Source organism: Tamandua tetradactyla, chromosome 1 (genome assembly GCF_023851605.1).
Source record: "Tamandua tetradactyla isolate mTamTet1 chromosome 1, mTamTet1.pri, whole genome shotgun sequence".
Lineage (NCBI taxonomy): Eukaryota > Metazoa > Chordata > Mammalia > Pilosa > Myrmecophagidae > Tamandua > Tamandua tetradactyla.
The window spans coordinates 183,939,845-183,956,543 of record NC_135327.1 but is presented as its reverse complement, the minus strand read 5'-3'; the positions used below and the strand labels follow the sequence as shown (position 1 = coordinate 183,956,543).

Sequence of the window (16,699 nt, the reverse complement as noted above, 5' to 3'; positions counted from 1 at the left end):
GCAAGATTTAGAAAATAACATCGCCACAAATTGTTGTCTTCCACTCCAAACTCATCACTAATGTAATCTTGTATTCCAAATTTATTCCAGTCCTTCTTTTGGAGTCAGATTCCTCCCAAGCTGAGTTTGCTTTGTATTGCAGTCTTTGCCTATTTGGGCTAGCTGGGGCTGAAAACATCTCAGGTGCTTTTACCTATTAGTTTCTCAAAGTGAGAAGTCATCATTGTCCTTCTGACCCATCTCCACTAATGAGACCTACATTATCTTCCCATGACAAGCCTTTCTTGTTTTCATGACCTCAACAGAAAGCTCCTGTTCTATTATCTGGATTTTTTTTTAATACTTTCAAACGTACAGGACAATTGCAAAAATTACACAAACCCCATACAGAAAACTCCAACATAACCTTATCCCCCTAGTTCCACCATTTTAACATTTTGCCACATTTGCCATGTCATTCCAGCTATCCATCAATCTGTTAATTCATCTGCCCATCTGTCTGTCTAATATCAATCCATTTTCTGAACAACTTGAGTGTAGTTTGTATACATCATGTTGTCTGAACACTTAATATTGCTATGTACATTTCCTAAGATCAAGGTCATTCACTTATGTAACCGCCTTAAGTGCAGTTTAGTGCAGTTTAAGAAATTTAACACTGATATAAAGCTTATAGTGTATATTTCAAGTTTTTCATATGTCCCAAAAGTATCCTTTTGGGCCTTATCTCCTCCATTATTAGGTCCCGTCCGGTATCACATAAGACATTTAATTGTTAATGGTCTCTTTAGTTGTTTATTTATTTATTTTTAATCATGGGAACATATATACAACATAAACTTTTCAATCTTTACTTGCAAGCATACCATTCAGTGGGATTAATTACAGAGTGATTAATTAACGGAAGGTGCTCTCCTCATCTTCCATTACTAAAGCCTTCCCATCTCCCCAAACAGAAACCCCTACACTCATTATTCATTACCTCTCCGTCCTCCTGCCCCCTGTCCATGGCAACCTATACTTTGATTTCTGTCTCTATGAGCTTGCCTATTCTCTGATATTTCTTTGTGATTACCATGGGACTTAAATTTAACATCCTAAATCCAGATAAATCATGTTTTCTTTGATACCAACCTAACTTCAATAACATTTATAAACCATGTTCTGTACCCCTCTGTCCTTCCCTCCTTTATGTAGTTCTCGTCACAAATTACTTGTTTATACATTGATATATCATTACATTTTATGCATTTGCCTTTTAGATCCTGTAGCAAGTAAGAAGTGGAGTTGCAAACTAAAAATACAATGTTACTGACATTTATACTTACCCATGTTGTAACCCTCGCTGGAGGTTGTTACTTCTTCATCCAGCTTCAATTTATTTATTGTCTCTTGCTTTTTCCTTTCAGCCTGCAGAACTCTCTTCAGCATCTCTTATAGAGCCAGTTTACTGGTGACAGAGACCTTCAGCTTTTGTTTATCTGGGACTGTCTAAATTCCTCCTTCATTTTTAAAGGAAATTTTGCCAGATATAGAATATTTTTAGAATTAATTTTTGCTTTCAGAACTTTAAATATGTCTCCCCACTGCTGTCTTACCTCCCTAATTTCCACGGAGAAATGGGCACATAACCTTACCAAGGATCCTTTACACACGTTGCTTCTCTCTTGTGACTCTTAGAATCCTCTCTTTATCTTTGACACTCAACAGTTTGATTATAACATGGCATAGTATGGGTCTATTTGGGTATGTCCTGTTTGGAATTTGTTGAGCATTGTGGATGTATATTCGTGTATATTCATGTCTTTCATTAAATTTCGGTAGTTTTCTAAGTTGTTTATTTGAATATACTCTTCTCATTTCTCTTTTCTCCCTCTGGAATTTCTGCTGCAAGTATATCAGTATGCTTGATGGTGCCCCACGGGTTCCTCAAGCTTTGTTCTCAGGCACTGCAACATCCTACTTCTTTTAAGCAGTGTTTTTCTTGATTTCACACTCACCCTATTTATTAACCTAGTCCTTTAACTGCCTTTGATTTTATTTTGAGCTTTGAGAAAGATGTTTCCCCCAGTTCGTGCTGGTTGTTCAAGGTTTCTGTTGGGATTAGAGCCCCGAAGCATTCGTTTCACTCATCTATCTTGATCAGGGCAGGGCTCCCAGTGCCTGGCTTTTGTTTTCTCTTATAGATTCATAGTTCTCTTATAGTTCACGGGTGTCAAAGCTAAAAGGACATAAGAAGTTTTCATGTGTACTTTACTTATTATACAAATGAGGAATCTAGGACCTAGAGAAGTTTATCTAAGGTCACACAGGTAAAGGCAGAACTAGTTTTCTTTTTCTTTTTTTAAAATTTTTATCGTGGTAACATACACAACACTAAGTTTCCCATTTTAACCACTTATATGTGTACTACTCAGTGATATCAGTAGAATTCACTGTGTTGTAGAACTAGCTTCCTTGAGACTCAGCCTTGTGTTCTTTCTAAATGTTATGGTGCATTACTTCAGGGTTTAAAAGTACAGTAATTGAAGTGTGGCAACGCCTGCCTGGTGACATTCACCTCCCACTAGGTTTTGCCAGTCATCAGACCAAGGTTACCTTTCACTCACCCAGTCACACATTCACTGTCCTTAAGGACTGATGTACAAGTAGGAGAGACAGTTTGCATGGGGTGCCAAAGGATGCTGAATCAGTCTTCAAATTCCTGGGGTGTGTGTCTAATTAAGAAGCACACTTTTCTGGTAACATCTTAGAGGAAGCTCTGTGCTAGACTCTTACTGGTTCATAGATGAGTTGGAAGTCTACTCAGCATAGTATTCCCAACCTTGGCATAGGGGCTTGGTAGCAACCAGAAGTGGTATCTTCTCCAGGAGAAATTTAGCAATCACAAGTGGGTCTGAATATCTCCGTAATAATGCTTCAACTCTCAGGAACCACCACCGAATAGCAAAATACTCTGGAACCTGACCTTTCTCATCTCTGCCCATCCATGGTTAAGGAGCCCAGCCAGCCTCCCCTTGGGGCATTCTCTTCTCTCCTCCCGTTTTGTACAATTTGATCATAGCTGTGGTGCTGATTTCTTTCCTCTAATCCCCACTGTAATGGAAGCCAGCTGCAAGGGTTCTCTTTTCCCAGGGCTTCTTTAAAAACTGCCTCTCCTACAACCAGTGGTTGCTCAGTAAGGCTGTGTCAAGCTTACTTCAAGAGTCATCCTCAGACTCCCTGGATGAGTCAGGACCTGGCACCATGGGATTGAGTAAGCCTTCTTGACCAAAACAAGGAAGAGAGAAATGAGACAAAATAAAGTGTCAGTGACTGAGAGCTTTCAAACCGAGTTGAGAGGTTATCCTGAAGGTTGTTCTTATGCATTATACAGAGATCCCTTTTTAGTTTATGGTGTATTGGAGTGGCTGGAGGAAAGTACCTGAAACTGTAGACTTGTGTTCCAGTAGCCTTGATTCTTGAAGATGATTGTATAACTACATAACTTTTACAATGTCCCTGTGTGATTCCAAAAACCTTGTGTCTAATGCTCCTTTTATCCAGGGTATGGACAGATGAGTAAAAAAAAAAAAGAATAAAAAATAAATAATAGAGGAGGAATAAAGGGTAAAAAAAAAAAGTTGGGTAGATTGCAATACTAGTGGTCAATGAGAGGGAGTACCCTGGGTAAGGGGTATGGGATGTATGAGGTTTTTTTCTTTTTTCTTTTTCTTTCTTTTTCTGAAGTGATGCAGATGTTTTAAGAATGATCATGGTGATGAAAACACAACCATGTGATGATATTGTGAGCCATTGTACACCATGTATAGACTGTATGTGTGTTAAGATTTCTCAAGAAAAGTATTTAAGAAAAAAAAAAGAGCCATCCTCAGTACCCCAGAGCCATTCACTAGTCTTCACCTATTCCTAAGAGACCACCATTCCTAGCAGCAGCCCCTCCCCCCAAAACCTATCCCCCATGAAAGGCTCCTCTAGCCTTCACAAGTCATGGAATAAAATTTCATTAGCACTTGCAGCAGGAATTGAAAGAAAGCACATAAGCTACACTTACGGTAATCCTTTCTTTTCTCCTCTACCATTTTTGGGGGGAAAGAGCTACCACTAACTATTTTAGGGCAATAGTTGACCTTTTCTTTCAGTGTTTCACAAGGCAGAACTTTTTTTTTTTTTAGACTATTGATGTGGACCAGAGAGCAAAAGGAATGAGCTCCTCCCTCCAGCTCAAGCGCTGCCTCAACCATGTTTCAGAGCATCCTGTGCTCCATATGCACCCGCTAATGGGGTGTTAATGATAACCAGGTGTGGAAGTGTTAGGAGGGATAGTTAATAGTGGCGGCTACAGGACCAGTAGGTTACCCAGTTGTGTTGTCATCATTTGCCCCTTCAAAATCAAATACAGTTGTTTTTCAGTTCAGTGCCTTTTTGTTCAATGAATGCATTTTAGCTCTTTCCATGAGCATTTATTCACGCAACCCATGTATACAGCACCAGCACTCCTTATCAATTTTCTAACCGTGCTCTGAACTGCCTTCCTCATCCAGTTGGGTCACACATACTGCAACTAAACGGAGCCATCCTGGCCCCCAAGTGTACCTCCCTCACCTCAGGGCAGCATAGCAAAGGACTTCAATTAGAAGACACAAACTGCTGCAGCGGCAGGGAGAGAGAAACAATCAATTAGGTCTTATTTCTAGGGATACAATCCTAAGAAATTAAAAGAGTAGGTGGTACCTAGTCTCTGAACTGGGAAAAAAAGCAAAAAGCAGATTTATTTTTCTCATCCAGAGAGTGCAAAAAGCACAAAGACTATCCTCTACATGACTGCTAATATCGCCATTCCTATCTCTCTTTTTCATCTCCTGCAGAATTTTTCTCTCCCCTCACCTGCCCCCCTACCAAAAATTCAGAGGTTCATTTAGTCTCTTTGAGCCTACATTTATATACATATATATATATATTTTTGAGATATCTGCATGCACCTTACAGTCCATCCAAAGTGCATAATCAGTGGCTCATAATGTCATCACATAGTTGTATATTCATCATTGTGTTCATTTTTAGAACATTGTGTCACTTCAGAAAATGAAGTAAAGAGGAAAAGGAAAAAACCCATAAAAACCCTCCCTCTCATTGACTATTAGTATTACAATCTGCCTAATTTTTTACCCCTTATAAATAAAAATTTATTTTTTCCTTTATGTTTTATTCATCTGTCCATAAGCCTGGCTAAAAGGAACATTAGCTGCAAGGTTTTCACAATCATTATGTAAAAGCTATATAGTTATATAATCATCTTCAAGAATCAAGGCTGCTGGAGACAGTTTAACCGTTTCAGTTACTTCCCTCTAGGCACTCCAAAATACCATAAACTAAAAAGGGATCTCTGTAATAATGCATAAGAATAACTTCCAGGATAACCTCTCAACTCTGTTTGAAATCTCTCAGCCACTGAAACTTTATTTTGTCTCATCTTTCTCTAAATCCCTTTTGGTCAACAAGGCTTTCTCAGTCCCATAATGCCAAGTCCTGGCTCATCCCTGGGAGTCCTGCCCCACATTGCCAGGGAGATTTACACCCATGGGAGTCATGTCCCATGTAGGTGGAAGGGCAGTGAGTTCACTTGCCGAGTTGGGTTAGAAAGGCCACAACTGAGCAACAAAAGAGGTTCTCTGGGGGTGACTCTTAGGCATAATTATAAGTACAGCCTACATTTCTTAAGCTATGAAATAGTAAAAGGTGAACTTGACCACTAAGAGCACTTCCAGGTATAAAATTCTGTAACTCTATAATTTTCCTTAGTCAAAAGTGTTTAAATCACAACTCTGAAATATAAAAGGAATCTTAGACACAAATACTGCATTTGTATTCTTCTTTTGGTGAACTGTATAAAGTGAGAGTTTCAGAGATTTCAAAGTCTGGTGAAGTGGCCCCCGGACGACAATGTTTACCTCCTAGATCTCCACACAAGCCACCTCTTTCTCCAATTTTAGCTAAATAAGAAATACTTAGGAACTTTTGAATGTTTTATAAAAAGAAATGGGCCTCAATAAATGTTTGCTGAATGAGTGATAAAATGCTCACTATAGGAATGAGCTGAACTTTTTTAAAATAATTTTTTATTAATTAAAAAAAATTACAAGAAAGAAACGCAAACATCCTTAATATATGCCCATTCTGTTCTACATATATAATCAGTAATTCACAGTATCATCACACGGTGATGTTGCATATTCATCATCATGATCATTTCTTCGAACATTTGCATCAATTCAGAAAAAGAAATAAAAAGACAACAGAAAAATAAAACAAAAACAGAAAAAGAAAAAAAGAATTTTACATGCCATACCCCTTACCCCTCCCTTTCATTGATCACTAGCATTTCAAACTGAATTTATTTTAACATTTGTTCCCCCTATTATTTATTTTTATTCTGTATGTTCTACTCGTCTGTTGACAAGGTAGATAAAAGGAGCATCAGACACATGGTTTTCACAATCACACAGTCACATTGTGAAAGCTGTATCATTATACAATCATCATCAAGAAACATGGCTACTGGAACACAGCTCCACATTTTCAGGCAGTTCCCTCCAGCATCTCCATTACATCTTGGATAACAAGGTGATATCTACTTAATGTGTAAGAATAACCTCCAGGATAACCTCTCGACTCTGTTTGGAATCTCACAGCCATTGACACTTTGTCTCATTTTACTCTTCCCCCTTTTGGTGGAGAAGGTCTTCTCAATCCCTTGATGCTGGGTCTCAGTGAATGAGCTGAACTTCTAAGAAGCAGTTTTGTTGAGAAATATTCACATGCTGTATGGTCCATCCAGAGGGTCCAATCCGTGGTTCAGGTGTCATCACATGGTTGCGCGTTCATCCCCCACAACCAATCTTAGGATATTTTTGTTATTCAAAACAAACAAACCAAAACATTCCATACCCCTTATCCTCCACTATTATTGACCTTTAGCCTTGGCATGGTACATTTGTTACTGCTGATGAAAGAATATTAAAATACTGCTATTAACTATTTAAAAAAAGAAATGAGTTTCATACAAAAGGCCTTGTTCACGGATTTCCTGCTTAAGAGCTCTTTTAAGGGACTCTCTCTAGTCATAGGGAAATGAAAGCCAGTAATCCCATAAAATATGAAATGTGTCGAAATCCCAATATAGTTTTATTTCTCTTCTTGCTCCCACCTCCTAGTTCTCTGGTACAACTCATTGGCTTCAAACTTTTTTTATTGCAGTTCACAATGAGAAATACATTTTGCATCCGGACCCAATACTCATAAAACACACATACACACACAGATAATTCTTTATCACTGGAGGGAAAAGAGGCTCAGATTTTCTATTCATTTCTTTTTGTTGTTGTTTTCAATGCTGGCCATGATGGATGAGTTGATTTAAGGACTCACTCGTGGGCTGCAATCTATAGTATGAAAAACCTTCACTAGATGCAACTGTTCTCATTTATGTTTTAACGGTCTTCTAGTTTTCTAAGTCGTTATTTAACATCTATACTGCATGAGAAGATACACTTTATGGACCAGCCCCACGTGAACAGGTATTAGTCATGAAATAAAAAACTTTAGAACAATTGAATTCAACACATTCTGTGATCTATAGATCACGGAAATTAAACACAAATGATATGCGATTCACTTAAAATATTAATATTCTTGAATATCTGGGAGAATGTGATCCCTTAAGAAAAAAGCATCCCTGTTTTGAGAGAAGATGAAAACTTAGATCCTTTGAAAGACATAGAAGTAACTTCCACTCCAAGCTGATGACTGAATTGACATTGCTCTAATGGTTAAATCCTAATTTAGTTACGGCTGTTGCACTCTTGCTCAGCTAATAAAGAAGGTATTATAGTGATATGAAAGTTTGAGGTAGCATCTTTCTTGTTTTGGGGGTAATCATTTGAAAGGCAAGACAAGGCCTGATATCAGTGAACTATGTGGATGCTATGCTATTAAGAGGTACTTCAGACTACAGTGAGTATTAGGAGAATGATTGTTTTCAAAGACAGGAACTGGAAGGTTATGAAATTTATGCTGCTAAGTCAGCAAAATTCAGTATCACCTTTATTGGGCTCAGGGGCCTCCAAATGAGAGTGAAATGGAAAAGAAGGCTGGTGTATATTTTAAGGATGTTGCAGGGGGTGCTAGATTCAAGAGGTACTCACTTGGGAGGGAAAATTTTATAATGATGAAATTATAGGTGCTCTGCATTGTGGAGAGCCAGTAAGGGAGTATTCATCTATATAGAACTCAGCTTCCTTGCAACTTTACCTAAGCAGAGTATGGCTGAGAGGAGAATCAGGGCAAAAGTTCAAAAAGCTTCCAAACAAATGACATGCTGCTTACAGGAAGCATGCACTGATAATTACATGTTATAGTCATGGGAGACTAACATTTTTTTATTCATTTTTATGAGCCTAAAATTTAAAACTTCTCCAAGAAGAGAATTAGCATGCACGAGAAAGTAGGCTTTAGCTGTTTTTGTTTGATTGTTACAAGCAAACAGGGATGAATGATTTAAGCAAAACCTCCCATGTAAAAGCACACTAATAAATACTACCTGAGGCATTAAATTAATCCCTCTGGCTATGTCTTAAAACCTCTGGCATAGGCTCAGTGTGCTGATTTATCTTGAGTTAGAACTGAATTATATGATGTACCTATGACACATGTGACTCCTTTTCTAGCCAGCTTGCCTTTGGGATTGAGTCTAAGCATTTCTCTCCACCCCTCTCCCATGGAGGCTGCTCACCCCATGAGCCTGGGAAGGCCCCTGACGTGCCATTGCGATAGGGCCTGGAGTGCACAGTCTCTGTACCCTCCTTGCATTAACCTCCCCTCTCTGTTCTCTCCTTGGCTACAGCACCCTGTCCAAGTGCTGCCATGCCATGGTGGCGCTCATCTACCCCTTCGCCTGGCAGCACACCTACATCCCTGTTCTGCCACCCTCTATGATTGACATTGTGTGCTCGCCAACCCCCTTCCTCATCGGACTGCTCTCCAGCTCGCTGCCTCTGCTCAGGGAGCTGCCCCTGGAAGAGGTGAGTTCCTGGGGTTGTCTGTCTCCCTCCTTGTTGTGCTGAGAGCAAGGAGAGGTGCCGCCTGTCACTCTACAGGCAGATAGAGCAGTTCTTCTCAGCACCAATGGTGTCAGTGAAGCAGAGGGACACTGGCTTTGTCTGTGAGATAGGTCCCTCCTAACATTTGATTCAGCAGATCCTCAGGAACTGCTTTTTATTTTGTGGGGGGTTTTTTTGGTGTTTTCCCTTCAAAATTCACCTGCTGGCATGAACACCCATCGAGAAGGGTAGGAATGAACAACTTTGCTGGTTGTTGAGGCTCTTGAGATGCATAGCCATCTACCCTATCCTTTCCTCTCTCCCATCCCCTTATGCTGAGGGGAAAAATACATGGAGAGCCAACAGTTACTGGAATTTATATTTTGGCTAATAACCAAGTTGACAAAGAACTTGCTTTTATAAATAGGTTCTCTTCCACATCACTTTAAAAGATGACCAAAGGGTGCACATGTGGTTCAGTGGTAGAATGCTCACCTGCCCTGTAGGATACCTGGATTTGATTCCTAGACTATGCGCACACACACAAAAAAGAATACAACCAGAATGCTTGTGATTATCAAGTTCTGAATTCTCAGATTACCATTCAAGTAGGGGAGTCCCACTAGGTATTTCTCTTGTCACACACAGCTCTTTTCCTCTGGATAGTTACTGGCCCTGTGTACAATACTGGGAACTTCTCAGCAGTCAGAGCAAATAACTCAAGGAACTAAATAATGCTGCTCAGGCGTGAACTGCCAAAAGGAACCCTATCCCTGAAATTCTCCTTGGGTCCCAAAATGCACAGGGGAAGGGGAGACCTCACTAGATGCTGCTGTTCTAATTGCCCTGGAGGTCCTCAGGCTTCCAAGTCTCAGGCTTCCAAGTTTGTTCTCAGGTTATGAACTGCAAGGAATTTGTCTGGGTACCCTGTGACCCCTAAAATGGCTCAGTTCATTCCCAGAAGGGTACTTTTGAGAAGGAGGGAGAGACTTCCCTCAGTTCCTGGGCAGATTCTCTGGGATATGCTTCAGCCCACCTCTTTCTGGCTATTGTTTTGCTGGCCCTCCAGGCCCCTTTCCCCTCCTCCTTTACAGCTGTGTCTTAGACCAGGGCCCGAATGAGGGTCTCACTCTCAAGACTGGGCAAGTCAGGGATTGGCTCTTGCCTGATCCCAATAATGAACGCCTCTAAATTTTATACCTTAGGCATTGCACTTGGTGACTGCACTGTAGTCATGGGTCTTGGATCTCAGCCCCATTCTAAGAAGGAAAAAAGGAGGTGCTTTATCCTGGGCTCAACTAATGAAAACCTACAGCTGGATTCACTCTCCAGTTGGGTCCCACTCCTCTGCTTTTCCCTCCTTCTAAGAGTCATGAATCCTTCTTTCTCACAAAGAGCAATGACGAGGTTAAGTGGGTAACTGGGAGGAAAAAGGAGGGAAATGCCTGGAGGGTAGGGAGTGGCAGAGATGAGTGGACTGGGAATAAGTGGGGGATTTCCAGCATCTTTTGTTGCTGTCCCACATACACGCACAAAAGAAGCTTGAGAAGCCATCTTAGCAAATCTGAGAAGAGGGTAGAGACTCCAGCCTGTGGCCAACATGTGTCCCAGCCTGTGGTTTCAGTGTTTAAAGCAGGCAATTCAGGAAAGCCTGTGCCCCCCACCTCCCGTCTTCATCATTTGTGGCTACAGTGGCAATGTCAGGAAACCACAAATGGGCCACTCTTCCCCTCTCCAACCCAGCTGCATCGCCAAGTGCCAAGAAGGAAGAAGTGCTTCTGAAATCTAGTCCTTCTCCATATTTCAGAAGCTTGGTGACAATAATAGTCCCTTTTCTTCTCTTCTTGTAGGTCCTCGTGGTCGACCTGGTCAACAATCGCTTCCTGAGACAGGTGAGTAGAAGAGCCAGTTTCAGCCTGCTGCTCTGTGTTGTCACCTCTTTGTTGTTTGGGGGCTCAACTTTCCAGCTCTGGAAAGGCTCCTTGGTAGGCCTGGGAGCGCAAAACAGGCTGGCCGGGTTGGGCAACCCCAGACCGCAGGTGCCCTGAATGTGAGACAGAAGGGAGCAAAGAGGGGGGCATTGCCAAAGGATTAATTTCCATGTGTTCTGTCACAAAATGGTATCCTCATAATTAGAATCTTCATATAGATTATAGCTATAGGCACTTGTCTTTTTCAACAAATTTGTGAGGAATATTTGATAACAAAGGGAAACATTCATGATATAACAGTAACTTGAAAAAATCAGGACACAAACTTATATACATTATTTTGTTAATTGTGGTTTTTTTTTAAGGCAAGAAAAAGAGAAGGAAAATGTATGTATATATGCATCTTTTAAAAAAATGAAAGAAAAACACACCAGAAATGTTAGCACTGCTTCTCTTGGGGTGGGAGACTGAAAAGGAGAAAAAGTAAGAGTGATTTTAAATTGTCTTGATACTTTCATGCATTATCTATAATATCATAAATCACTTTCATTATCAGAGAAAATAGTACACATTTATTTTATTTTCATCATTTGCCAGAGAGGACTAACTCCTATTAGGTTTTGCAAAGAATAATTACAGAAAAGTTTTCTGGGCTTTCTGACAGATTGCTTTTAAAATTTGGAGTTGCAAAAATAAATAAATTAATTTAAAAATTTGGAGTTGCCACGTTGCTAAAAATTTAGTAATGTTAATGCTCTAATTGATCATTCTTTCCATCTGCCTTCGCCTCCCAAAGGCCTGCAGGGTTCTATTGCCAAATCAAAGGATAGGCCCTTCCCAGTGGCCCACCTGCTCTGAGGCCCAGACCATAATAAGGTTAGCTTTGGGTCAGACTGATTATTTTGCCCTGACCCGAAGTCCCCTGATTGGCACCAGCCACCCCTCAGGGTGGAGGCAGTGGGAAACATTTACTGCATATCCACTAAGCCCCAGGCCCTTTCAGAAGATAATTGCACTGCATTTTAATCTTCACAATCAGGTAGCTATTGGTAGCCCACTTTACAGATGGAGAAACAGGCTCACGGAACTCGTAAAATAGTGAAATCAGGATTCAACTCTCAGCCCTCTGGCACTAAAACATATTCCTTCCAACAAGCCCCAGGACTGAGACAGGCTTGCCCTAGGGTGGACCCCAGTATGTTCTGCTGGCCAAATACAGCCGCCATCCCCAGAAGCACTAGGGTGATAGCCCATCTGCTTTTTTCTGCTTTCCAGATGGATGATGAGGATTCCATTCTGCCCCGGAAGCTTCAGGTAGCCCTGGAACACATTCTGGAACAGAGGAATGACCTGGCTAGTGACCAGGATGAAGGGCCTCTGGACTACAGGCACGGTAACTGCTCGGCCACCTCCCTCACTGCATCTGCTGCCTCCCATCTCCCCCCTCTAGGGTCAGGGGGCTATCATAGATTGCCAGGGCTGCTATGACTATACCACACAATGGGTTGGCTTAAACAAAAAAAGTTATTGCCTTTGGGGTTTTGGAGGCTAGAAGTCCAACATCAGGGTATTAGCTGGGCTTGCTTGCTCTCTCCTGGAGTCTGTAGTGTTCTAGCAATCCTCCGCCACCTGGCAGTCTCTCCTTCTCTGCTCTGGTTTCCACTGCTCTGGCTTTTACTGACTGACAACATCCAAATTCCCTTTGTTATAAGGACTCCAGACATATGGATTGAAACCAACCCTGATTCAATTTGGTCTCATCTAAATAGAATGATCCTTCTAAATAGAAGGATCTTTGAAGATCTATTCACAAATGAGTCCACACCTGAACTGACATCATCTTCGAAGGTCCTGTGTACAAATGGGTTCAAACACAGGATCAGGTGTCGGGGCTTGAACATGTCTTTATGGGGCACATGATTCCATCCCCAAAAAGGCAACAAAGGGTCAGTCTACCCATTCCTCCTTTTAAAAGAAATATATATATGTGAGAAATATATGTATATATTTAAAAGAAATATATATAAATATATGTTTTTTTAATTGAGATATCTTCCCATACCATACAGTCCATCAAAGTATACAATCAGTGGCTCACAATATGATCACATAGTTGTGTATTCATCACCATGATCATTTTTAGAACATTTGTACTACTCCAGAAAAAGAAATCAAAAGATAAAAGAAAAAACTTATACATCCCATACCCCTTCACCCATTGCTCTTGACAGTGGGTTAACTGGGGAAATGGATACCAAAGACATGTGAGGAGAGAAACTGGGAGCTTAACATCTTTTTCTGGATTTGATCCAAACAGTGAATTGTGGGGAAATTTTTCCTACGTCCACCATTTTGGTCCTAAAATATTTCTTTAGAGGGGGGAAGACATGACAGTAATTTGGGACAACCTTTTTTTATGTCGGATTGCTACAAACTGACATTGGAGGGAACTAACATTTACTTGATTACTAATTGGCCTGTCTCAGTAGCTCTGGTTAAGCCCCTCTGCCCTCTACCCTCACCCTTCCTGGCCTTTTTCCTACTTCACTCAGGCCCCGAGTCCAGCCCCTTGAATGAGGTGGTGTCTGAAGCCTTTGTCCGCTTCTTCGTGGAGATTGTGGGCCACTACTCCTTGTTCTTGACGTCGGGCGAGCGTGACGAGAGGACCCTGCAGCGAGAAGCATTCCGTAAAGCTGTCTCTTCCAAGAGCCTCCGCCGTTTCCTGGAGGTCTTCATGGAAACCCAGACGTTTCGGGGCTTCATTCAGGAGCGGGAGCTGCGCCGGCAGGATGCCAAGGGTTAGGGGGCGTCTTCCACCTTGGGCCAGGTCAGCTAGGGATGCCCAGACTCCGGGTGCTGATGGACAGGGATGAGGTCATGGGGAAAGAGCTCCTTTGGATAATTTTCAGTGCATGCCACGTCTGAGCTAGTGAAAACTCTCCAAGATATCCTGGCCACCTCCTCTGGCCTTCCTTCTCTTTTGTTCTTTCCTAGCCTCTCCCAGCATCACTCCAGTTTCCTGTGGCAGGTTTTCCTTTTGTCCCATTCTTCCCAACTTGGTGTAATGCATGACAGCGCCCTTTCCTTTCTCTCTGTGTTGCCCCTTTTCTCCTTTTCTTCAGGCCTCCTCTTGCCCCTTCTGCCCTTCTTTCCTCCCCCTCTATGGAGTAGGGAACAAGAGGGCAGAAGCAGGGTGGGGATGAGATAGAGGAGGAAGAGAAGACAGACGGGGCACCCTCCGTGTGTTTGTGTGAATGCCTGTGACGCCCAGGAGTGGGCGCTCTGGGGGTGGTGGAAGGACAAGAGCTGACTCTCCTGGACTGGGGGAGCTTTTGTTTCATTTCACAACGGGTAACCTCCATTCCTCTTCAGTCATTCTCTCTTTTCCACGTTTTCTCTCCTACCGTCTCTCTATCCCTCTCTGCTTTGATTCCATCTTATTTCCAGGGATGGAATAAGGGAAAGGGTGTGAGAAAGGAGGAGAAACTTATTCCAACTTTTTTCCTTCATCATCTTGAGCTCTTTGGGCAAATCTGAAGACCAGAAATATTGGTAAAGGCTATTACAGATGGAAGTTAAACCTCAGTGAGGGAAAGAAGCTTACCACTGAAGACACCTGCACAGTGGGAAAATCAGGCAGACCAGAGAAGGTTCTAGGTGAACCCCTGTCCCCAAGGCATTAGGACACAGAGTGACAATGTTAAGAGACCCAAAGCCCTGCATTCCCACTGCTCTTTGCAGAGAAATGCTCAACATTTCAGGTAATTCTGATATATCCTATCTGAAAGGACAAAAGAAAATCAGTCAGAGAGCATGAATCACACAATGTCCCTGATGAAAGGATTCTTTTAAATGGAAGAGCTGCTGGGTACATTTAAATATCTGTTTACAGATCATGGTTTGATAGAAACATAAGAGATCTAAAATCTTAAAAATAAAATGAAAAGTACCCTCTGTCCCTGGCCGGTCAGGCAGGAATGAAGGCAGCATGTGAGGCTCGGACCCCAGAGATCACCTGCTCGGCCTCCTGAGGGCACAGATGGGGAACAGATTCTCAAGGAAGCTAAGTGGCTTGGCTAGGGTCCCTCTTACAGGAGAACATGAGTGATAGGAGAATATGGGGAGCTCCTCAAGAGCTAGGGCCATCTGGTTCATCTTCAAAACCCCATTCCTGGCACAGTGTAGGTGCTTGGTAGGTGTTCGTTGAATAAAAGTGGGATTTCATATAGATCTCAGCTTTGCAGCTTTCCAAAAAGAATTATTGCACAAGGTTGGGCAATTATAAGGGTAGTAAAAATATCTATAAACCTTATGATTCAGAGCACGTTTATAAGAACAGTTTCTTCTCAGAAGCAAGGTTTCTCTTTTTTATGGTAATGAGGAAATGGCTATGTTTAGAAGCCCAAAGAGAAGGAACTAAAAGTGTTGGTACTTTTTCTTTTGTCAACAGGTCTGTTTGAGGTCCGAGCCCAAGAGTACCTGGAGACTCTCCCCAGTGGAGAACACAGTGGAGTCAATAAGTTCCTAAAGGGACTAGGTAAGTCCCAGGGGTCTCTGTTCCCTGTCAGCAGTCATCACTTGTCCTGGAGCCTTTGGCCAGCTCCTTCCCCTGGAGCAGGCAACCTAAATAATGCAGACCCAACCCCCAACTGTAAACAAAGGACACAAACTACACCCCCACCCCCAACCCCAAGACCCCTGCCTTGTTTAGCCCCAGCAATATCTTGCTGTCTTCTTTCCCTATTATCTCTTCCTCTCTGCATTAAGCTTCTGGGGAGTTGATTTTAGATTTTAAGAAGCATGAATAGAACCAGAGAAGGGAGTCTGGCAGGAAAGAACAATCAAAAGAAGAGACCGGACTGACCTCCAAATTCCTCTCAAAGTAGAAGTATAAGAATTATAAGGGAAGAGAAAAAAATGAGGCAAAATAAAGTGTCAGTAGCTGAGAGATTCCAAACAGAGTCGAGAGGTTATCCTGGAGGTTATTCTTACGCATTAAATAGACATCACCTTTTTAGTTAAGGTGTAAGAGAGAGGCTGGGGGGAACTGACTGAAAATGTAGAGCCATGTTCCAGTAGTCATGTTTCTTGAAGATGATTGTATAATGATATAGCTTTCGTAATGTGACTGTGTGATTGTGAAAACCTTGTGTCTGATGCTTCTTTTATCTACTTTATGGACAGATGAGTAAAACATATGGATTAAAAATTAATAAATAAATGGGGGAACAAATGTCAAAATAAATTTAGTAGATTGAAATGCTAGTGATCAATGAAAGGGAGGGGTAAGGGGTATGGTATATATGATTTTTTTTTTCTGTTTTTTTATTTCTTTTTCTGAATTGATGCAAATGTTCTAAGAAATGATCATGATGATGTGTATACAACTATGTGATAAAAAAAGAGAATGTTCATATTGTATGTTGATTGGTTTTATTAATAAAAATTTTTTTTAAATTGAATGTGGTTCAGGTTCAGTTAGTGAAAAACCCTTACTGGAAAAAGAGAATCAAGATGACAACAAAAAAGAGGAATGAAGGGGCAGACCCCAGTCAGAAAGAGCCGGCAGGGTAGGAAACACACAGAGGACAGCAGGAGAGGCTGTGCTTGTGCCTCTTGCAGGAGCAATGGCCACTCCGGAAAGGATCTCCCCACTCCTGCTCCTGGACA

General features: G+C 41.6%; 1 protein-coding gene across 5 annotated transcripts in view; it reads left to right on the top strand.

Annotated features, from left to right (window-relative positions):
• Positions 1 to 16,699, top strand: part of DENND2A (DENN domain containing 2A) — a 153,010-nt gene that overhangs the window by 132,044 nt on the left and 4,267 nt on the right. For all 5 annotated transcript variants that reach the window (XM_077147700.1, XM_077147711.1, XM_077147673.1 and 2 more), the window contains 5 exons: positions 8,903 to 9,080; positions 10,949 to 10,990; positions 12,305 to 12,422; positions 13,582 to 13,827; positions 15,480 to 15,566. In XM_077147700.1, the coding sequence (XP_077003815.1) occupies positions 8,903 to 9,080; positions 10,949 to 10,990; positions 12,305 to 12,422; positions 13,582 to 13,827; positions 15,480 to 15,566 (671 nt within the window). The remainder of the gene's footprint in view (positions 1 to 8,902; positions 9,081 to 10,948; positions 10,991 to 12,304; positions 12,423 to 13,581; positions 13,828 to 15,479; positions 15,567 to 16,699) is intronic.